Source organism: Oenanthe melanoleuca, chromosome Z, assembly GCF_029582105.1.
Source record: "Oenanthe melanoleuca isolate GR-GAL-2019-014 chromosome Z, OMel1.0, whole genome shotgun sequence".
NCBI lineage: Eukaryota > Metazoa > Chordata > Aves > Passeriformes > Muscicapidae > Oenanthe > Oenanthe melanoleuca.
This window is the reverse complement of record NC_079362.1, coordinates 32585717-32609362: the sequence shown is the minus strand read 5'-3', so window position 1 is coordinate 32609362 and position 23646 is coordinate 32585717. Positions and strand designations below refer to the sequence as shown.

At 39.3% G+C, this 23646-nt stretch overlaps 2 protein-coding genes across 7 annotated transcripts in view; one reads left to right on the top strand and one right to left on the bottom strand.

The window, feature by feature from the left end:
* IDUA (alpha-L-iduronidase) overlaps positions 1–23646 on the top strand; it is a 45501-nt gene that overhangs the window by 17830 nt on the left and 4025 nt on the right. Inside the window, exons 3-13 of one of the 2 annotated variants that reach the window (XM_056513137.1) lie at positions 14063–14145; positions 14747–14854; positions 15511–15606; positions 16114–16316; positions 16760–16939; positions 18426–18642; positions 19220–19435; positions 20019–20140; positions 21449–21574; positions 22197–22273; positions 23053–23153. In XM_056513137.1, coding sequence (XP_056369112.1) covers positions 14063–14145; positions 14747–14854; positions 15511–15606; positions 16114–16316; positions 16760–16939; positions 18426–18642; positions 19220–19435; positions 20019–20140; positions 21449–21574; positions 22197–22273; positions 23053–23153 — 1529 coding nt within the window. The remainder of the gene's footprint in view (positions 1–14062; positions 14146–14746; positions 14855–15510; positions 15607–16113; positions 16317–16759; positions 16940–18425; positions 18643–19219; positions 19436–20018; positions 20141–21448; positions 21575–22196; positions 22274–23052; positions 23154–23646) is intronic. The other variant, XM_056513138.1, reaches the window with a different exon arrangement.
* Positions 1–23646, bottom strand: part of SLC26A1 (solute carrier family 26 member 1) — a 39073-nt gene that overhangs the window by 14368 nt on the left and 1059 nt on the right. For 2 of the 5 annotated variants that reach the window (XR_008842505.1, XM_056513133.1), the window contains exon 1: positions 1155–1395. The exons of 1 other annotated variant lie outside the window; for it this stretch is intronic. Coding sequence is in view for 1 of the 4 variants with exons in the window: in XM_056513133.1 (XP_056369108.1) it covers positions 1155–1244 (90 nt within the window). In the remaining 3 variants the exon portion in view is untranslated. Of the gene's footprint in view, positions 1–1154; positions 1396–4392; positions 4476–23646 lie in introns of those variants that run through there. 2 more of the 5 variants (XM_056513136.1, XM_056513134.1) reach the window with 2 other exon arrangements.

Below are 23646 nucleotides of genomic sequence, written 5' to 3'. Positions count from 1 at the left end.
GTCTCTACAAGTCAGGAAAGCCAGATCACATCCTCTACAAATTAAACTGCTGTACTAAGGAGAGATTTATTCTGCGAGTCTTTTAGATTTGTGTATTTCTAATTAAAATCTCCAATTCACAATTTTTATATCCAACTGTAAATTGGTTTAGGACTTTCCAGGCAAGTTAGGCTCTTTGTTAAATGGCTACATTAACCAGTAGCTGTGATTCAAGTATGGTTTTCCCAAGGATTCTCATTTCCATATCCCACTGACAGGTAACAAACCCAGAGCTGATGAGCAGGCTACAGTGGAACGCATGCAGTCATCCAGCTGCTGTTGTTAAGGCTGGCCCATCAAGATCATGTTTAGGAGTGATCATACATGCAAATACGTGATCAAGTAGTTTCACTCATTCTGCAAAGACAGGTTTTATTGAAGGATTCCAGAACATGCTGATCTAACTATTGAATGCTCTTTTCTTCTGGGGAGTCCTAGGACATGACCACTAAAAAGGCATTTCCTGTGGATTCAGAAAGCATTCCTAAAAATCAGATTTCTTGCTTTTGAGAAAGTAGCTCTTTAAAAGTGAAAGTCTGTTATTTCAAAAAAAAAGGTCTTTCAAGATAGTTTTTCAAGACCCTGGCCATCATTACTAAGTTAAATACTAAGCTGTTTTCTGCCCTGTGGTTTTGCTGGGCATTGTTTATCCATACTAAGCTGTCACAGAGAAAACGCAATTGATAGTCCATTTTCATCTTGTTTTCTGTGGCATCTTGTGTTTACTGCATGCCATAAGGACAGTGTTTTGGAAACACACCTTTGTACTTAAGCAGTAAGAAAATGCTCTCAGTTTCAACATCAATTTCAGAAACAGATAAGCCTAGTAATATGCCATTTTCTTAAGTAGAAATAAAAACTAACCAAACGGTTGAACTCTTGGAAAAGGGTTGCAGGAGAGATAATTTCTGTGCCATTTACAGCTGACTGTACAGTTTACAAACTTGCCCAATGTCTATCTTATAAGCAATAATTATGAACAACAACATAATGATAAACCAAAAAACAACAGCATGAGCAAAGTAAGTGAAAAGAGGCAGTTTTGCATCTTTGAAAACAGGCAAAGAAAAATTAACCTGAATTCAGAGCAACAGGATGGGAGACAAATCTCTTACCTGGATAGCTTTTTGACAGGAATGTACTAGCTCTGTTTTTGCATGTTTGAATGAATGGAAGTCTTCAACCAGATATTGTTCTATTTGCATAAAATATAATTATTGGCTAAGTATTCCTCAAGGTAAGAATGGGTAGTATTGGAATCTTGAGCTTGCTGTTTGGTATCATATTGTCACTTGTATCACTTTGCAAACATGGATATATATGTAGCACTATCTGAGGATTTGAGTTTAAATAATGCATAAGATTATTAATTAACTAGCACTGATCCAAAAATTGTGCTGAGTTCGGGCTAGCACATCTCTGACCTTTGAAGCTGCTTCTCATCTGAAATCTGATCTGGTTTATGCATCCTCATGTAAGCATTAGCTTTTGATTTTACATGCTCGAGGTGTGTAAATAGACCTTCTGTCTTGCTGGAGATTTGTGTCCTTTATGGGCTGGAATAAGGCCTGTTCTGCTCAGTGCATAGGATGTGGGAGCTGGAGCTCAGAGTTCTGTTTCTACACGTCAGCATGTTCCGATCACAGCAATTTTTGCTTCTGTGTTAACCAAAGACTGTATAATGCAGGCAGATCAGCAGGACAAAGATAGACTTCTGTTGAAAGTTTACTTCATTATTGTGAAGAACTTAGTCATATAAGTGACCTTAAATAACTTCTCAGTTACCTTAGATCTTTGTATAAGTGCAGACCTATCCAAGTGATAAATAAACATCCATCTCCTCCCCTTGACAAAGGTGATAGGTAATGTTTAATGGTTACTAAGCGGTGCAGATTAACAGGTTGGGCACAAGGCCATGACTCAGGAACTGTATTCAACTGGCCTACAAACTAAGGGATGAGAAGATGTGTCTGTTTCTCAGCCAAGGAAGAGCATGAGTTAGCATGCAGTAAGAATCTGAGATGGGAGTTGCAAGGCCACAAAAAAGACTGTTGCTGACATACAAGCGCAGCTAGAGAGGGCCAGGTTCCAACATTGTCTTTTATCCCTGTGCAAAAAGTTGTTTGCTGCTCTTTAGAAGTAAGAAGGAAACAAAAATTATGTGAACAAAAAAAATCGAGACTTAAGTGAGGGGGGAATAGAAAGGGAAGCATCTCACATCTCACTTATGTGATGTTAAACTGGTCATGGATTCTTAAAACTGCTTGCTACTACCAGGAACATAGACTTGGTTGCAGCAGTTGTGGCATTCTAAACCCAAAATCTAAAGAAGGTAATTTCAGTCTTATTAAAATCCTTTTTCTTGCTTTTTTGTTATGAAAGGCCTTGTGAACCACTCCTATCCCTTTCCCCTTTGCTCTTAGAAAAAAGGAGACACAGTAGTACACCTTATCTGCATAATGAATTTTGCACACTGGTCACAAAGATAGTGTGTTTCTTTGGTCTTGTGCTCTATGGAGTAGAAGATTTCACTGCTTCTGTTAGTTTAATTTTAGCCTTGTGGTATTTATTCATTAAAAATAAAGGGACTTAAACTCAAGTCTCTCAAATCCATCCTTTCATCCATTTTACTATCTAATCCTTAGGAAGAAGAGTTTATCTTGTCTAGCAACCTCCTAAAATGTGCCATCTGCTTCAGTACCTAAGTAAACTTGTTCTCCATTTTAACATGTCCGGTATTTGGAGACTCTGCTACTACTGGTATTTGCAGCCTTGGAATTTGCAGCATAATTGAGGGTTTGTCTAACTTAACATTTTTTTTGACTGAGACCTCTCTGCATTTCTCTCCAACAGCACTTTTCCCAATATTGGGCTCCTAAGAGAAAGGAGAATATTATTGTATCATTATCACTTGACCCCTTCCATATAAAGTTGGTTGTAACTTTGTTTTGCCTCATGCTAGCCTAAAAATAACACTTTTTGAAATCTAAAAGAAAGAAACTTCAAATAATAGTTTTGAACATTTTTTTTTGGTACAGCTCAGTACCAGTTCCAGTACAGTACCAGTACCTGCACAGGACAGTTCCACATGGGAAAAAAATGACAAAATGAAGCAATCTCTCACTCTGTAAAAATTTTGAAAATGGTACAGTTTTGACACAACTGTGGTTTATGATGAACAAGTTTTACTTGGCATACAAAAATAACTGGCAGCAGAAGGTTCATTAGTAGATTATGGAGATGCGTTCATACTTCACATGAAGTCATTCATCAAGGCTTCAGTCCAGCAGCAATTCTGAGTGGTCCTGTCATCCTGCTGAATTCCACTGACACTAACAAAAAGGATTCAGTTCTAAAAGTGCTGTCTTTCCTTGTCAGCTGCTGAGTTGTCAAACAATGGTAACTGGCCAAAATAGCCAAAAGAGGTCCTACAATGAAACAGCTATCTCTAAGAATTGGTACTATGGTACTATAGGAAAGTATGATCGTCATTTACCAGAAATTTTGAGTTTACAGGTGATTTTCCTTTTTGTGACTTACTATGTATGTTTATGAACAGATGCACAGTTACAATTAGTTTTAAAACTGTAAAGGATTAAAAGCAGAATTGAGCAGTAGTATTTATGAAATGAATTATGTAAAGACATAAAATATATTTGACTTTGCCGACACACTTGATTTTCAGATGATTTCAGAAAAAATCATGGCATTGCTACATACAATTCATATCTGGTAACCTAACCATTAAAAAATTAATGCTAAGTTAGTCACATTGATTTAGAACTATTAATCTTAGAATCACAGAAACATAGTTAAAAGTGCTTGTTTATTGGGCCACAGTTAATAGTATCAAATCTTCAAAAGTACATAGTCCAAATATAATAGTCATGTTCTTCCTTCTGTGCAAGTGTTTGAAGTTCAAAAATTCAGTGAATTAAAAAAGCTCCTATGCTTAATGTCTGTGTTGTTTAAAATGCCCTCAAGCCTCAATTACTCTATATCATGGTGACCAGGTGATGTGCCTAAAAAGCACACTTTTGATTGCAATTTAATAGGAAAGATGGGCGCACTGAAAGTAAGCATCCACTCCCTTCCAATCCACTGTGCACTGCATCCCACATTCCTGCTCTAGCTGTGTCAAGTACCAGGAGCTGGTGAAAATTATGTGTATATGTCGAGAGTCATGTTACTGATTTCTTTTAAATGAAAAAATATGTCATTCCTGTTGCAGAAGAAATATCTGCAAGATTCAGTGCTGATTTGTATATTCAGAATTGAGGAAGGCTGTCATTCAGCATGCAAATCCCTTTCTCTTTCCCTCTACAAACACAGAACCAATGGATTGGCACTTACCAAAGGCACAAAGTAGCTGCAGTAGTCCCACAACAGTTTTTCTATCAGCACCCAGTAGTGCAGTACCTCAGGCTCACAGCTTTCTATGAGAATAGATTAGAAATTGTATCATGATATAGTGCGGGCCTTTCCAATTGGGTATTGCTCTCATAATGCTTGCAATGAGATAACTACAGATAAACAGTAGCACTGGGAAAATCTTTGTCCTGTAGAGTGTAATCACAGGTAAAAGATAAACTTCAAATCATTACATTACAGAAGCTGGTAACCTCTGACTTCTTACTCATTTACACTGTTCTGCTTTAATAGAACTGGTTACACTATGTGGAATTCAAACAGAATGGCAGTCCTGACGTAGCTTTTTACAGTCTTTTTAACAGTTTCATATGTTATATAAAACAGGGGTTTTATATGCTTACTTCAATTAGATGAAAAAATACTTTTAATGTATTAAATGAGATTAGGGCAGGAAGTGTGTGGAACTGTCCTTACACTTCATGCTTAGTTGTCAGTGGTCACTAATTGAGATTTGTTCTTTGAAAATGGATTTTAATTAAAATAAATTATGAAGGAGGTCTAGCTGATAAATTTTATATATTAGGAAGCATTTACATTCATCAGCTGACATTGAATGTAAAATGTCTGAGCTTTCCTGCCTTTTAAAAAACCTGCCTGTTGTTTCAGGCCCAGACAGCCAGAACTGTAGAACCAAAGCCTTCTTATTGATGAAGATGAATGTTACTACTGATATTTGTATAGCTTAGAGGCAAATTTAATGTAGCAAGGATGGTCTCTCTAAATTCTGAAGGTTGTTCACCCATTCCTTGAAGTTTTGTGTAATCTTAACTGGATATTTGAAAGCCCATTTCTGAGTGCAAAGAAAATATATGATTTCTTACTGCATCTTGAAGTAAATTTTCATGTTTCATGGGCACAGAATGTAATGGATCTTTATATTGAAAGGGAAGATATTTTTCATATTAGTAGAAGATTTTTGAATGGGGGAAGAATGAAGGAAAAGGGATAATACATGAACATGAAGATCATGAAATGTAAGAGTTATCACTGCTATATTTAGTAATACGCCACAAGTTTAAATTGTAATGCCAAACCCAGGTTCAAAATACAATTACCAGATCTCAGTTTGTAGAGACTTGTAGGTTTCCATTTTGTAGAAGACTATCTACAAATGCAACTGGCTAGTTTAAACTGCTTAATTATAAGAGGCTTATAATGTTTTATATTTGAGAATGAAGAGCAGATGCTGGCATACCTGTTAAAAAGCTGCTCTTTCCAGATTGGCTTATAGTGCTAGTTTGTCAGTTCTGAAGTACTCAGAAACCGCTTATCACAAAAATTCTCCAGTATTAAGAACAAGACATGGAAGGTGTATTCATTGTGCCTTTTCACCATCAGAAGTCATTAAATACTAGTAAGTTAAAAAGTAAACTCATTATCGTTTTGCAAACAAGTGATATATTCCAATTAGACATAAAGTGGCCTGTGGGGAATCAAGGACTGATAAAGGAAGACATACCTGAAGGTACATCTGATATGCAGATGGATCCAGCAGCTGCTGGACTTCATCAGACACCATGTGCTATCTGTATTTTAGATGTAAGAGAAGTACATCAGCTGAGAAATCTAGCTGCAAATCTTCACACCTTCGGTATTTACCTCCATGTTTTTCTTTTCTTGGGCTGTTGGTTTGTCCATTAAATGCTCCTTAATACACATCTTGACAAGTAGAAATAAGTTTTGAGAACATGAGATGGAAAAAATTAAAATACCTGCTAAAAGTAGCACATTGTGCATTAATACAAAATTTCAGCTCCAATTACAGTATGTGCATGAGCAACCAAAGTGCTTGCAAGAGCATACTAAGTAAAGCATTGCTGAATTTTGTTCTTTTTGAATATTTGGCAGCAGGGAGGACAATCATTCCCTCTTAATGTTATGATTTACACAACAATAAATAAGCTATGTTCTGTGATATAGCTGTAGTCACATACTTTGGAACTGTATTTCCTTGTACAGCTAGAAGGCAAAATAGTAGATGGAGCATAAACAACAAATTAACATGTGAACATGAAGGAGTGGTAATAACAGAACTGTGAAATGAAAACAGTAAGTCAAATATGTACCATGGAAGCTCATTTCAGAAGGTGCAGTATGGTGTGTACTTGAATTAGAATGCTTGATGGATACAGAGAACTGTTCTGTCACCTGCTTGGGAGGAAAAGTTCAGTGACAGCTTTCCCAGGCAGTGCCAAAAGGAGTTCTGTGCTTAAAGTAAGCTAGTTTTAGCATTTGGTCACATTTTCTCTTCCTCGCGGTCTTTAGTCTTCATTATTAATTTAGTCTCCCTGTTACCTCATTTCAAAACTTATCGGTGGCATTATTTGGAGTTCCATTATCAAGGGCAGCATCAAACCACAATGAACATTTTACTAGTAGCCAAGTGTTACGCAGAAGGAAATCAGTTTCATACATCAAACTCAATCAGAAGAGTGTACTCTACAGACAGCTCACATACAATGACTGAACCTTTCATTGACTTGCAAAGCCTTTAAATTTGTAGTATATAATCAGTTGAAAAGCATTTTCTGTTATTTCACATTATTATTTAATTGTTCCCTTTACAAACGAATGTGAACATAACAAACCTGAGCAAGGGATCACAAGGTCTCACAACACTGATCTGTCCATGCCTGGGTGATCTGATTGGCTGTGTTCACATGTCTAGAGCGGTAATATACTAAAACAGCATATGCTTTTGCCTAAATTTCTTCTACAGCTATTTCCCCTTTTACATCTGGAATTTATTTTAGAGGGGAAGAAGGGTGTGGCGGGGGAGAAGAGACACAACAGTCTAACAATATTTTCCGAGGCTAACTCACCTCGGCACAGGAAGCTGTTGGTGCTTTGTCTGCCTCTCTCTTCCCCCCACACACAGCACGCTCACTGCTGAAAGAAGGACTGAGACTATGCTCACAATAGCAGGCTGAGTAAGAAATGGAAAATCATAGGCCGTGATTAGCATCAGCTTGAAAACATCCATTGTTTGCTTGCACTTCTGTGCCTGTGAATTTCAGTCAGATTACAGCAAGGATTTTGTGAGTTGCTTTGCAAGGTGAAGCTCAAATACTGCTGATTTCAAGGAGCAAAGACGCTTTTTAAGATGCTGGATAAATTGAAGTCAATTCTATTTTTATGTTTTTAAAAAAATAAAAATATTCAGCCGAATGCACAGCCTCTTGGCTGGCTTGTAGAAGAGGCAGTGATTTCCAGTAAATAACAGCTGATGTATACTCCATTTTTGAAGCAGTTTATTCCTAAGTCACAGAGATTCATAGCCATCCTTCTTTTTGCGCATGTGCCACGCTGGTTGGTTGTGTGGATGGATTAACTGTGACAGGCTGTGACATCAGCAAAGGCTGGATGCTGCCTGGCTCTGTGATTTTGTAATGCGTCCTCCTGTTACTGCTGGGCTGATTCATTCCCACTATAGGGTGAGTGAATTGTGCAAAGTAAGGGCCAGCACCGACTGAAGTGTTGAGTGTTGTGCTTCTGTGAAGAAGCTGTAGCTTAGTTGTCAAGCAAGCAGCTTTTCCAACCCTGCTTACACAATGATAGAGCTGAGAAGCAAATGCAGAAAAATATTAATGATAATAGACACAGAAGTAGTAAAATATATGAGTTAATTAGTGTGGGTGTGGTAGTCTTTGGCCTGTATTAGGTTTTTGGTCTGCAAATTATGTAAAAAGCACGGGCTATGTTTTGCTTGGGGACCACTAGGGAGGAAGAATCAGTGTTCATAAGCCTGAAAAATATCAAGTTATCATGGTTATTTTGGGTTATGGAGATTTCGTGAACAGGAGCCAATTTACTTTACCTGTACTGATCATAGGAAGTGAGAGCAGGTAGAGCAAGAACATGGCAGAAACAGCTCTAATGTGAATGAATACTATATGGTTAGCTTCTACTCAATTCAGGAGGGGGAAGTTTTGTTTATTAATAACCAAGGAGTCTACTGATTGCTTAGTTATTTATTAACGATCTTGTACTTAAACCTGAAATACCAGACTAGTAGGGTTTTTTGTTGACACTGAAGGGACATGGAGAGAACTGCTGAGAATTCAGCCTCTGGAAAGGTGAATGCTAATGTGGGCTATTCTGCCCTTCGTAGGCTCTGAGGTATCATTTCAGTAGTGCTTACAATCCCTTTGGATCTGCTTTTAAGGTCTAGGGGTTTTTCAAGTACTCAGCAGAGCAAGAAGCTTATGTATACAATTGGTGGGTTTGGAGCAAACAAATTCTTTATGAAAACCTGACCTTTAAACTGTCTTCATTACATTCCTCGTAGCTGCAAAATTAGAAAAACTAAGGAGGCGGGATCCTTTTGTATTGTAAGTGGCACTTGGAGGGCAACAAGTTCCCCTTCTGAAAAAAAATAAACGTGCTGACATTTTCTGTCCAGAGCTTTTGACCTTGATCATGTAGATGCTCTCCTTTTAAGCTTACATGCTTCCCTGTCCATTTAACACCCTGTTCTGGCTGAAAAACAAGACCGGTACTTCTGAAGAGCATTCCTTCTGGAGGACCTTGTAGCAGCAAGAATTTGAAATGGCGTAGATTACTGTTGTTTGTTCTCCCAACAGTTACTGTTACGGGAACATTTAGAAGTTTATTGTTTGCTTCCAGTGAAAAGCTTGACTTTGGACACTAAACTCATTTCCAGGGTAGATGACCCTTGTATGTGTTCTGGAGTTTTACAGTCCCTAAAACGATATCATGGATTCTAGAAAGGTGGTAAGCAATTGCTTGGGACACTATCTGCAGATGCTCCTTATAGTAGTCACTTACTTCAAGAATTGTTTTCACTTCATTTAGTCTTGAGAGGGGGAATTTAATTATTACACATATTTACACTCGTCAAGAGCAACGGTGGTGTTACCATTGGTCCACATCCTGAACCTGGACACTGTGGATAACAGTGTATGACTGCAGGAGCACTGTTACAAGGGTGGGCAAAGATGGTCTGGCACACGGCTAATGATCTTTATCAAATAAATAGTGGCATGCAATATCGTCGTTATCTCAGCAGAGATACTAGATGCTGCTATAGCAGAGTAGACTCTTAGACTGCACTATTGCTTCTCTAAGATTGTAACACAGAAAACCTTCAATGGAGAAAGGGATCTTTTTAGGTGGCTCCTTCGTAAAGTCCACCTTCCAAGTGTGAGGTTGGCCAACAGTCTGCTGAAAAATTTTACAGTTGTGAGTTGCATCTCTCGTCTGCCAACACTTTCTGCCAGTTTTCTGTCCTTGCTTCTTGGCTACATTTGCAGCTAGGTGAGCAATCTTTCCAAGCAGAAGCTCATGATGAGGATGTAAGTAGACTGCACTACTCTGAGAGTGGTGTTAGCCAGCCACTATGGCAAATCTGCCTGAAGAGAGGCTGTTCTCAGATACTGATGAAAGCAAGCCAGATTATGTCAGTTTTTGGTGTGTGTGGTAACTGTGTTTACCAGAAATACAAAGGAGAGACCACAGTAGCTGAGTGAGAATGTCAGGATGAGGATGAGTACTATTCTAATATATTGGTATTTCACAACCATCTTAATCCTAGACTCTCTTCAACTGTCTCTCTATTGATGGTTGCCCTGCATGATACATTTGAATTCCTAGATGGGCTGTGACCTACTGACAGGAGTCAGTCACAAGGCTTCCTATCCCAGGAGATACAGTTCAGTACATTATAATAAAGTCTGATAAAGTTAGCTTGACATGTTATTAGAGATTCAGTACGTGACTGAAGATCACCTGGAACGGAAACACTCCCTGCCTGCGGTTTTTGTTCTCTTTTCTCTTCAGGTAAGATATTTGGTCCAATGTCTGTGTGTGCACATGTTTTCCAGGACATGCAGTATATTCCTGGATAAGATCAGTGCAGGGGAGAAGCAACAGATGCTGGGCACGGGAGGGAAGCAATAGCTGTTGGCTAAGGAGTAGTATCTGCAGCTGTGGTAGCTGGAGCAGATCTGACTGTGATGCAAGGTGTTGACAGCTAAAGCTGTCTTACCTCTGCCCTTCTGAGAGATTAAGTTTGTGAATGGGAGTAGGCTGAAAGTGTCATGGATAAGAAGCACTATATGAGTGTCTTTACAGCACTTTGGCAAGCTGTCTAGTGCTACCTATGCACCTGAAAAGAATTTCCCTTTGTACTTGAAAAACCTTTACTTCAGTAATAGGAGGTAGTGGAAACCTGTTAAGATGGGCCTGTAGCCTTTGATTCAGCGAAGAATTACCCTCAAAACAAACATTTCCAAGGAAGGGAGCAACCAGATTTTGTGTCAACCAGCAGACACCCCTCTATTCATCACTGCTCTTCATAGTCACAGTATGATTGTTGCTTCCAAGAGGCAGCACGTGGGTCTGGAACTAAGACCATGATACAGATTGGAAAGATTCCTCACCAGCAGGCAACAGTCGTTGGAATATAGCAACCTCATGCCTGATGCTTCTATGGGCCTTGGTGCCAGGATGCCATTAGTAAATGTGCTTTAGTTGTTTATAATGACTGAAGAAGCTGGCAAGCTTCCCAGAAAAATCCCAGCTGAGGACCAGTTGAAAGCCAGGCACAGACAGCACAGTGACTGCTGCTTGACATTCATAATACCTGACAGCAAACAATGAACAATCCCAGTCTTGCAAGCATTCAGATGAAATGACAAGTACATAACCTTTTGGGTGTTCATAAATGAAGGCAGTGGTGTCTAGAAACCATGAAAGATTGAAAGAGGAGCAGGCAAAAAATGGACTGTAAAATTCTGTGAGCTTGCAGCCAAGAGTCCAGTCATAGGTACTTGACCAACAGTTTAGATATAGAAAGATGTTTTGAACAACTTTGGCGGTGTTATGTGGATTTATCCTCCACCATGGATTTACCTTGTCATGTGCCTGTAACAGTTTTGATCCAGTCTTCAGTGTCCTGAAGTTGTTTTCAGAGCACTCCTGGCAAGAGCCTGGCAGTTGAGCCAGTCTTGTCCATGCAGAACATATGTAAATAGTACCAGTTTCTGTGCCTCAAATGCAACAGTCAGCATGGCTTCCAGTCACTACATGGCAGGCAACCATACAACCCAGATTCTAGTGGAACTGTGTATACTGTGAAAAAGTGCATTGATCTCACATCAGAAATGTAGTATAGGTAAAGATAAGATGGAAATCTGAGAAAGTGTCAATCCTGTCAGTCAAGTAATCATTTTATTAATGGCAGCATTCTTTCTGGTCCGCTTGGGAGGAAGAAGAGATTCTTATAAAGTGACAGGTCAGCCAAGAAACATAAATGCCTCTACACCTACACACATAACACGAGATCTTGTGTACCATCACTCAGTCATAGTTAGCAATGGCAATGTTTTAAATGTGTTACTTAATTGGTGCAGTAGGAAAAATGTAAATGTCCTGGAATCTTAAGTGTACAGGCATCAAATAGTATGTTTTATTTATGCATTTGTTTTCACATAATACTGTGTAGACCTTAGACTGAAGTCAGGAAGACCCTAGTTCCTTTACTTTTGTCTGTATGGCATGATTAACTTTTTACAAGACAGTGTAGTTAATCATTCTTACGCACACTGACTGTAAGTGTGCATGTAAGCAAATAATTCAATAGAACACAGGGTACAACTGGAAACAGTTAATGGATCTGAGAAAGCAGAACTAGTTTTAGCAAAAAAAAAATTAGTCTTTGAACTTTGGAATAGGACTTTTTAAAAAACTTCGGTCTAAGCAAAAAAAAACGTGGTTCCAAATGGCCATTCTTAAGTTCAGCAGTGACTTTTAAAGTACTTTTAAGTGTACTAAAGCAAATTAATTTCTTTCTGCTATTTACTTCTTTTACTGCTGCACCATTTAACTTGGGCAGGAATCCTGAGTCCATCTCTGACTGCATACGTGACAATTTTTGTCGTGGTGGTTGGGCACACTTTAAAAATAAAAAGCCTGCTTCAGGTCATTGGTAAAAGAGTGTGACCAGGCTGGGACTAGGATTGTGTGCCTTGTTACATAGCATGTGGAGCTGGCATAGTCAATACAGCCTATGTCGCACTTACTTTGCCTGCCTTGTCTTCCTCTTCTACATCCTTGTCAGATTTGCCTTCTTCATGTTGCACAGTTCCTTTATTTGTTCATTAGGCAGTTCTGTCAGCCCTTCTTAGTTCTTTGAGAATTTGAAGCTGCTATTACAGTTTCTTCACTGAAACCTTTTCTTGGCAAGAAAGCACAGAGGAAGAGACTATCGAAGAGGCTCAGAAATATTTGGAGAGGCACAGAAAGAAACAACTTGTGACTCTCATCACAGAGCCCAGCATTGATTTAAGAGCTCTGCTGATGTCCCCTTTCTCACGTCTAATCTTGTCTTTTTTGTTTGCTTGTCATACTACGCTAGCACTGATCAGTTGCAAGAACTGTGATTGTCTCTCCCCCTTCGATTATACCAGCAGCATTGCAGCTGTAGTTTACTTGTATAGCTTTCCACCCAAGCAAAGGCAAAGTGCCTAGGAAAGAGCAGGCAAGACTTCAGGAGAGCTGGTCAGGCTGACCTGAAAAGTGCCCTGGCATGGCTGGAGAAATCAGCTTTGACAGGAGTTGCCAAGACTTCACTCAGTGCCGCTGTATGACCAGGGCTGGACTTATGTCAAAGGTACTTAAAAAGCCTTTTGCTCAGGCTGTACTGAGGCCAGAATTTGGCTACGAGGCCAAAGCTGTTTCTTGGGCCAAACAGCAGTAAGTCACACTAACAGAATGTTCTCAAGAGAAGTTCATTGTTAATTCCTATTTGGCACTTCATACTGGCAAAGATTCTCCATCCCTTTCAGATTTCAGTTAAATCAGATCAAAAGTTCAGAAGTTGTGGGAAATTGACCCGCATAGTACCTTGTATTTGTTTCTACTGGATACCAGGCAAAGAAAGCCTTTCAGGAATTTAAGGCAAATCTTCTAGTGTATCACATATAAATTGCAAATAGCATTTTTCGTCCCCTGGGTAAAAGAATTCTAGTGTTCCCATCCATGCCCACACGTTGGTACCTGTGTTCCTGCAAGATACTCTGACACAAAGGAATTCATCATAGGGTGCTAAGTCTTTGAATGAATTTATTCAAAGATGTATGATTTGCAGCCTGTGATACTGGGAGTACAGGAGAAATATTAAGCAAATGTTTACAATGAGGTAAATATTATAGATATTGTGTGCATAAATTCAGCATTATTTGAAAGATACGAAGTGAAAAGAGCTGGCCTAGTAGTGGGTAATGCAGTGGAAACTGAAAAAAACAGCTCAAGCAAAAAAAGAAAATATGTGTTAGTTATACTAAAGCAGAGAGTTAGAAATCTTAATATTCTATGAAAAATCAGAATTCAGCAAGCAGACCCATTATATTCCTTCGGTATGCTGCTGAAATAGGAAAAGGGCATGGATTGGTCAAGACACATGACTTGCTTATGGTGAGCACCTGTTCCTTTAGAGGAAGGAAGTTTGTGTACAATTCCAAGAACCCAAGTCTCAAATTTTGAGAAGGAAGCCATCTGACTCATTATAGAATCAAGTCCTATCTTTGCTATAATGTTTACACTTGTAATTTTTATTACCTTTGTTCTTCAGAATTGTGAATGGCAAAGTTAACTACAATTTTACTGCCTTGGATAACTATATGGATCGCTTGTGGGAAAATAAGCTGATTCCAGGTAAGGACAGCTCCCTGCCTCTGGTATGTCTGTTTGTCCATATTGTACAGTCATTAGAATATTCTTAGAGGGCTTTTCCAAAGCTGGTTTTGATAAAATTCATTATTTACTTATTTGCATTTACATCATGTCCGTGAAAAACAGTGGGAGCAAAATAGTCTTATAGCAAGTAGTAGAGCACAAATGGTTTTACATTGCCTTTGAAGGCAGTTACAGGTGGTTGGACTTGTAAATGAGATCTCTTGAAGAGAAGATTGTACTCACTGACATATACCTAAAAGGGACAAGAGAAGCAGATACTCCAGGTATAATATCCCTTAAATTTATGCAAACATCCACTGTTTTAAGTTTTTAAGTCTGAGCCCTGCATTTATGTTGACAATTATTAGCTTTGGTTACTATAGTCACCGATGAGTAACAAGTAAACAACCTCAATTCTGAAATATTTTCTATTGGGAACGTGTGGAAACAGAAAAAGAACCCATTTAATGATGCTTCTTCATTAACAAGTTGGTTTCAGATGATGTGATAACCCCTTCATTAATAAAAATGAGATAACATTCACCAAAAAAAGGAGACCAATTTCTTACATCTTTTTTAGGATTTGAATTGATGGGGAATCCATCAGGATATTTTTTAGACTTTGAAGATAAAGAGCGTGTAGTACAGTGGAGAAACTTAATTACTGTTCTGGCCAGGAGATACATAGGTATGTTAAAAAAATAACTTACTTGTTGTTTGTTCTATTGTAATCTTTTCTAGCTACTTCAAAAAGTTTTGTGTATTATGATCAATTTCAAGACCCTGGATTTCAATACAAAACCAGAAAACAAACCAGAAAAATATATCAGAAGAGACTATGGGATAACAGTCCCTCTTTTTACTGATCCGTGGCCAACAGCCAGAATGAATATAGTGTTCTGGGTAGCACATTTGGCCTGCCTCGAAGGATTGACTTTTAACCTTGTTATATTGTTGTGGTTGTAAACTACCAGCTTTCACTGGAGCATGATAACCTGAATACTTCTTGTATGCCAGCTTCAAATATTTCTAACAAGGAGAAGGCTCAGCCTGAATTAAGGGTAGATGAGTGCCCCAATCACAAAGCTGTAAGTCATCTCCCTCTCACCTTCCATCTTTTTCAAATGTTGCTGCATTTCATGAAAAATGAGAGATCATTTTGAAATTACATTTTCCAAATTACATTTCCCTCATTATTAAAAATTATGAGGGAAATTTTGTAGTGGTAGTTATAGGTGCTGAGCCTCACCTCCAGGCCAAACTAATAGTATTGTCTGTATAAGTCACTTATTGATAGTATTGTCTGGATATGCAGCTCATTGATAAATGAGGCCTCTCCTACAGATAGGTACGGATTGGAGCATGTTGCTAAATGGAATTTTGAGACATGGAATGAACCAGACCACCACGACTTTGACAATGTGTCTATGACAGTAAAAGGTGAGCATATTTTGGAACACTTGTGAGTGTGGTGAAGTGAGACAAGTGTATGGTGTGAGCAGAGGAGTGGCAGTGACATGTAGGTTATACTGACAAAGAAGTAAGGTAGACAGGAATGATAAGGAATGTGATAGGTACAGCAAATCCATTTTGCTAAGGTCATGTTATTTATTTATTCCCTACTTGGTTATCAGGGGTGCAAAAAACACAAAACAGGAGTTACACTAAGAAGATGAAAGTTAGTAGCAGTAAAGGGGCAAAGGGTGGAGTAAGGGAAGCACTCCTCATTGGAGTTGCATACTTTGGGAACATGCTCGTACAAGACCTTTAGAAGAACCTTATGAAGGCAGCTGAGGTTTTGATGTTTTCTTGTGTTGTCAGTGCATAGGAAAGGGTGGTCCCAGTCTGTGAGGTCTTGCCAATAAATAATACGGTTATAACATCTCCTAGTTTTATATCCAGTTTCTGTTTTATCACATTTGATGTATTAATCTGCTTGGATTTCAGGGTTTCTCAACTATTATGATGCTTGTTCAGAAGGATTAAGAGCAGCCAGTCCTTTCCTAAAATTTGGAGGCCCTGGGGATTCCTTCCATCCCTTACCCAAGTCACCCATGTGCTGGAGTCTTCTGTGTCATTGCTACAATGGGACCAACTTCTTCACAGGGGAGACTGGTGTAAGGCTGGATTACATCTCTCTCCATAAGAAGGTTAGTCCAAGATTTCAGTTTAAAGCCATTTTTTAAGTCAATATGATCAAAGTTACGTTTTATTCTGATTTACAAAGTTGATGACAGTGATGATGATGATGATGAGTGTCCAGACTATATCAAGAAGCACAGCTACCTATTCTTGCAAAGTTTTGGTGATGTTCAGTTACAGGACTTCAATTCAAAGCAAATTTGTCTTTGTCTAATTCCCAAGGGGAAACACTCTTCTACTTCTCTTCCATTTTATATTCTAGGAGGAACTTACGCAAATAGCACATACTGTACTAGATGAGGTAAAAATACTGATTTTTTTGGTCTACAGCCACCTGGTGACAAAGGAATATGTTTTCAGAATATGTTTTATGTTTATGGCTCTAGATTATATTTCTATGTTTACCATTGTTTCCTGACTACTACTAAGCAGATATGAAATATTGTTACAGGGAGGTGGGAATTCTCTCTACATCTTGCAACAAGAAGTAGAAGTAGTTCAGCAAATTCAGAAGCTGTTTCCCAGTTTTTCTTCTGTTGCCATATATAACGATGAAGCAGATCCAATGGTTGGATGGTCCACTCCACAACTCTGGAGAGCTGATGTGACCTATGCAGCGATGGTTGTAAAGGTAACAGTTCATTGGTAGTTTTGGCACAGTAGTGTCCCCTGATGTGTTAGTGCAGTTGAAAAAGTAGACTTAACAGTGAATTTTTAAGCAGCTACTCAGACTAATAGATCCTTAAAAAAGGGAGATCTCACTACTGATACAGTGGGGGTTTCCCTGAATAGTCTGGTTTTAACAGCTTGATTTAGTTTGTATTAGTTTTCTTCATCTTTTCTTAAAAAAGAAATCCAACTCAGAACCAAACTGAGAACTTGTCAGAGAAGGACTAGAGAACTGAGTTGGAGAATGTGTACAGTCCCCCATCTGATAAGATTACTCCCCCACATGCCCTCTCTATGTAGTACTACTGCTCTGGTGTCAATACTGCTGGCAATTCTCATATATGTGAGAATTATTTCCCAGCTCCTTCTCTAAGTTTATCTCATCAAGAGACATCAGGTATAATACTTTCCTTGAGCTTTCAGTTTAGTCCATTCTTTGGTTTGGGATACTGGCTGTACACATGATCTTATTAATTACTGCTAGTAATTACTGATGTTGACCAGAAAAGCAGAAGAGGAGAAGAGAATGCTCAACAGTCCCACCTCTGCAGTAATTGTATGCTGGCCCCAGAGCAAATTCAGCTCTTCCCCTGCATACCAATAATTTCCACTGCAGGCCTGGTGCTTTGTGAGCCACTACCTTAAACAGCACATAGAATCCAAGTGATCCTGTGCAAAGGAATAATTCCTAAACAGAGGAGCATGTATGTCACCCAGAAAAAAAGATGTGTCTTATCAGCTGCTCCTGAGGAGACAAAGGCAGGTTTCTCTAAGGCAACAAGTCATTGATGACATCACAGAGAGTTTGCAAGACAAAATAAGTTTTTATAATGATGTGGTGATATGAAGTGAGAAAGAAAGATACGTCCAATGGAAAATTAACACTTGGTTGTATAGAAGCTGAAGCACTGTGTTCCTTCAGAGACACAGTTGTGAGACTGTTTAGTTGTCAGCCTTCTGAAGTTCTGCTTAATTCAGGCACAATCTAATAAACAGAGAACTTGGGAACTTTGATGCTTTGCAGGAGAGCAGCACAGCAACCCATGAAACACCAGGAAAATTAAATCCAAGTTGGCACCAAGTGGGAAACATAACTAATTGAAAAACAGAATCCAGGACCAGCTCACAGACACCGGTGTAGTGGGTACAAAGTAACTCCAGATTTCAAGAACCATTTAGATTTAATTCAGATGGTAAATCTTGATTACTAATTAACTATTCAAGACAGAGGAGCATCATTTGTAGTGCAATAGACAAGGAAATGTGTTCATTATTTATGAAGAGTACTAGTAATAATTATTTCAGAGACTTATTGCCGGCAAAACTATGCAGGTACTTCAGATTTTACAGTAAAGTAAAATGCTGTAAAGATTTAATAAAAATACAGGGACTGCACATTTGTTGGTTTTTCTCCAAGGTGAAGGTTAATTTTCTCTATGACTTTGCAGGTAATCATCCAACACCAAAACCTGCTCATTTCCAAAGCTAACAATACCATCAACTACTCGCTGCTGAGTAATGACAATGCCTTCTTGAGCTACCACCCCCATTACTTCACCCAGCGGACTCTGACAGCTCGTTTTCAGATGAACAATACAAGGCCACCTCATGTCCAGATGGTGCGGAAACCAGTGCTGACTGCCATGGGCTTGCTGGCCCTGCTAGGTATAGTAACCACTGATTAAAGAGCACATCAATAACCCCTCCTACCCAGAAGCTTCCAGCCTAAGAAAGATTGTTCCAACCATCTCACTATTGATAAAATCATGGGTTCTCCTGCTCACTGTTTACTAGCTGTGTTAAGAAAATGGAACTTCATTTCCTCAGAGAGATTGATAGCTTGGAAAATATTCCTGAGAGTCTGTTATCCATTTGATTTAAATTACTGCTTTGTTGATACCCTCTGGGTGCCAACCACTCATTTTTTGTTGACTGGTACTTCCCTCTTGTGATACAAGGGGTACATCCCGTAACTGTCTTTGAGAAATCCCTGCAGCTGGAAGACTCATGCAGCATTTTATAGGGAGAACGTCATTCACTATCACCTGTTTGTGTGTTGCTAGTGGAACTGCTAAGCATAAAAACTTCTGTCATATGTACACACTCTGCTGTTGTGAAATAAATCTGACTGAAGGCAGAACATAGCTCAACCTCTACTCAGTTTATTGGCATGCTTTGACTCTACAGCTTCTGACACAGAACTGACTAACAGTGATGCTTACACTTGTCATATTTTTTAAAGGAGAAAAGCAGATTTTTTCAGAGGTGAAGATCAGTGGAGATGAAAGCGCTCAAAACAGCACGGTTGGTGTGCTGGCAGCTGTGCACACCCCAAGTGAAACACAGCCCTCAGACAGCTGGCAAGCTACAGTACTGATGTATTCAAGTGAAGATAACAGGACTTCATCCAACATCAGCACTGTCACAGTGAATACCACCCACTTCCCCAAACTTAGAGGTAAACAAGTATGAGGTAGACAGGTCATATGTTAAGTGATCCTTAAGACAAAATATCAGCTGGAAAATTTGTAGTGAGTTGCCTTTCATTGCAAGAGTGAATTTAATTTCCTAACTTCCTTTCTCATCTTTTGCACACTCCTAGAGTTTCTGAGGTATAATGGTGTTCTTCTTTGAAAGATTCACTCCTAATGCCTACACTTTGACCCTGCCTTTAATGGCAACTGCCAAGCACTACCTTTTTGGAAAGCTATTGATCTCAGTGTACTTGGCTGGATATTGCCAGGCAGCAGTTCCCTTAATGAGATGACTCCAAGACAGCCAACACACTATTGCACAGCTGATGGAGTTACCCAACAAATCCGTGCAGCACCTCTGCTAAAAGAGGATTTTATTTCTGGTTGTGGAAGTAATAGTTTGAAATGCAAACTTGGCAAATGTAAATTGTAGAGCCTCATGAGAGTGCTAGCCACAGGACTTTCCACTGGAAATCAGGCTCCAAAGTGCTGAAATAACATTTGAAAAGGTAGACTTACACAGCTGTTAAATTTATTCTTGTTGATCTTTTGTTTGTCTTCCTACAGAGCTGGTGTATGTGACATACTACATGGATAACAACCAAACCAATCCCTATCTGAAGTGGAGAAACCTAGGAAGCCCTGACTTTCCTTCTCCAGAACAGTTCCAGCAAATAAGGGATGCTGAGGTATGGTTGTTTATTTGAAGTGTTGTATGGGTAAAATTCTTGTGAAAAACACAAGAAATCAGGCCCATAGTCAAAATTTCCTTAGCCCGCAGTCATTCACTTTTCATATACATACAAAAATTCACTTGCAGTCCTGCAGAAAAGTATAGTTCATACACAACTTATGCCTTTGTGTTTATGTTATACAACCTCTTCGCTCTGGGCCTACCCATAAAATAAGGAGGCATAGTTGCTCCTAGGGAAGTTCTGCCTTCTCTCTGAATCTTCAGTGAGCTTTGAGACCCTTTCTGTTCCATCTCCCCAAGTAAGTCACATGGCCCTGTGTGTATTACATAGTGGCCAAATTGCTTCATTAGAGTTGAAATGACCCCTCCTTACTAATAGAAAGCAAACACCTCCCTGAGGTGAAAAATACCCAGTGCAAGTTCAGAAAACTGTGAGGGGCTCACAGGGAGACCAACAGTTTTCCCTCATCCTCACTAGTGCTGAATGCACCATAGAGGTAATTAAGGGGTAAGTCTTCTCTGAGAATTCCTCTCCTTCCTATGCTGAAAGCCGTGTGGATGTTACTTACTGTATGTGAGCATATGTGAGCAGCCTCACTTCAACTCCCCCTCCCATAGTTTCCCCTGTGCATTCGGACTCCTGGGTTAAAAAAAAGAGGTCATCTTTGTCCCCTTCAGGGCCCACAGACTGTATTTGCTTTCTGACTTTGGTATACAGTACTGTGTCTTCTCTTCCCGGTCACTATAACTGACTATTTCTAAGGCCTGTTGGATATGTAGGAGACATCAGCTCTTGAAAAGGGAAACAGCAAGATTTTGGATGCTCTTGGCCATCTGGTACAGCTTCATCCCCAGAGACCGGCTGTGTAGCTGTCTCTACACAGCATTAGCAGTAGCTTGCTCTGCATTAGAGCAGAGCATCTCCTGCTGGGAAGAGATGGGGCCATGGTCTGTAAAGACCTCTAGCCTGAAAGGCATCCATGGGAGGTTGCAGAAGTGACAGATTGTGCCTAAGGGCATTTGTGACCAGCCCAGTTTGTGAAATGAACAAAATTTTTAAACCTTTGAAACAAAAGTTTGTGAAACCCTCTGTTTCCTGAAGAGCTGGAAAACAGGTGAGTATAAAGTCTCCCAGTATGGAGAACCTCCATGTCTGTAAGCATTAGCAGTATCAAATCTTTTGGAAATTTAGAGTCCTAAAGTTTAGGACTCTAAATTGCCCACAGGCAGTTTACACTGGTTTAACAGTGCTTTAGATGCTGTAATGAAAGACTTTTCACAGCACAACTCTTTGGCTCCACAGGACCCACTGGTGACAGGCCCATTCCCATTTCCTGAAGCTGGCATCCTGACACTGAAGCAAGACTTTCCCATTCCCTCAGTCTTTCTTATCCACATCTGTGCAAGACCCAGATCAGCTCCTGATCAAGTATGTGTTGTATTCTGCCATCAGACACATTAAAACTGAAACTCCTTCCTGCCTTAAATCTTAGAAGAAGATCATTTGAGTTAGTTTTTTGTTAAAAGTACCATGTAAGAATTAGTAAATAAACAGTTCTTCTCTCATTTGATGAGAAGGCTCTCAAAGTTATAATTCAAGATAAAGTAGTATATAGCAAGTGATAGGAGCCATCACTGAGGTGAATGGAAGTTCCCATGGTGGGAAATTAGTAATGCAGTACCTGAAAAGTGCAGTATCTCTTTAAAAATCACATGGTATGCTACAAGGATTGGCAACATCTCTCCAGTTAATAAATGACAGCTATAGCTAAAATGGAGTCATGGCTGCCATATTAGACATCTGTATCTGCTCATTCAGTCTTACCCATGTTCATAGTGATACCCAGAGCCTCTGAAGGTCCTCTGCAAGATTGACGAGTGGGAGACATAGGCTGCAAAAAGCTACAGACCCAAGAATTTTGTTTTTACACCTGATCTCAATGGGAAAAAAAAATTAAAGCAAATAATTATTAAGAAAGTATGAACACAGAAATTAGACCTGGCTGATTGGCTTGTACAGTTTTCTTACATGGGCTTGTGTCTTTGGACAGGTGACTGGTGTTCGTTTGATCCCTCTCACAAAGGGGCAGGTTGTTGTGCTGTGGGATGACGACTGTGTAAAGTCAAAGTAAGTAGATTTAAAATAAAGTGGATACAAATGACTTACCAATGTACTACTGCCTAAGTTTTCACAAGCCCTTACAGTGTAAAACAAGTTCACAAATTAATGAATTGTTCCTCCTTGATAGATGATATAGTGCATTTATATGACAAAAAGAACTGTAGGACCTATGTGCACAGGCTGTGAAGAGCAACCCTGCCTAATTTGCTGCCTGATCAAAGGAACCTGCCTGTTGCTCACCAGTATTCAGTGGCATTTCTGAGGGAATTCAGCATAGCAAACAGGAAGATTAATGGTAAAAGTTGTATTATCATCAGATGCCTAAGTGGGATCTTGAACATCTCTGTAAGGGATGCTTCAGCAAGCTGGACTCAACTGGAAACTCTCTGTAGGTGAGCTCTGAAAGGTGATCCAGTGTGCAGCCAGATTGCCTCAGGAAGCAGTGACATAGCTCCTTTTCAAGCCAATCTCCCTTGATTCTTCATTCTTGATAACTCTGACGTCTGAGTGAAAGATGCATGACATTTTGTGATGCTGCATATACCTAAAAGAGCAAGTCAGTCTAGGTGTTTTGCTGGGGGATGTTGGAGCCCTGGTTCTTCCTAAGAAAGACTGTTAAATTGCCACTAAATGGTGGCAATTCATGCTATCCTACAATTGGTAGGAATAAACTAATCTAACATTTCTTATTTTTGTTCTTCTTATTAAAATAGCACTGAGACTAGTATTTGATAGCTCACATATGATCAATTGTATTTACAAACCTCTCTGGTTCTCTTTTCTAGGTGTATAAAGACATTTGAAGTGGAATTCTCATCGGATGGAAAAGCATACCAGCGGATTAATGCCAAAGACACAATATTCACTCTCTGGGTCTACAGTCCAGGTATGGCAATAACACTCACATTAGGTAATATATCATGGGATATTGCTACTCATTGGTGTGTGAACCATTATTTAGTACTACTAGAGGTAGGCAACTTGCTAGTAACATACAGTCCCTCACAAATAAGAGCGCATCTCTTCTTTAGGATCATATTCTCAGTAAGAGCCTTATTTTCAAGGATAAACAGTGTTCGACTAGTAGTCAGAGGACATTATTTGTAGTATGCCATGGGTAATTCCTTGTCACAAAGGCCAATCACTGAGCTGCAGGCCTTGCAAGGTCCCTGAGGAGTTAAGGAGTATTTTTGTAGCCGGTGTAGAAATACACAAAAATGATAACAAAAGCCTCACAAAAAGCCATGACCAGTCCTTGCAATAGAAGCTTACTCAGATGAAACATCAAAGTGAGGGAAGATAGTGATGTTTTATTTGAGTATTTTTTTGTTTATCTGCAGATGGAGGATGGTGGCTGTTGGTCTTTTGTTTGTTTGTTT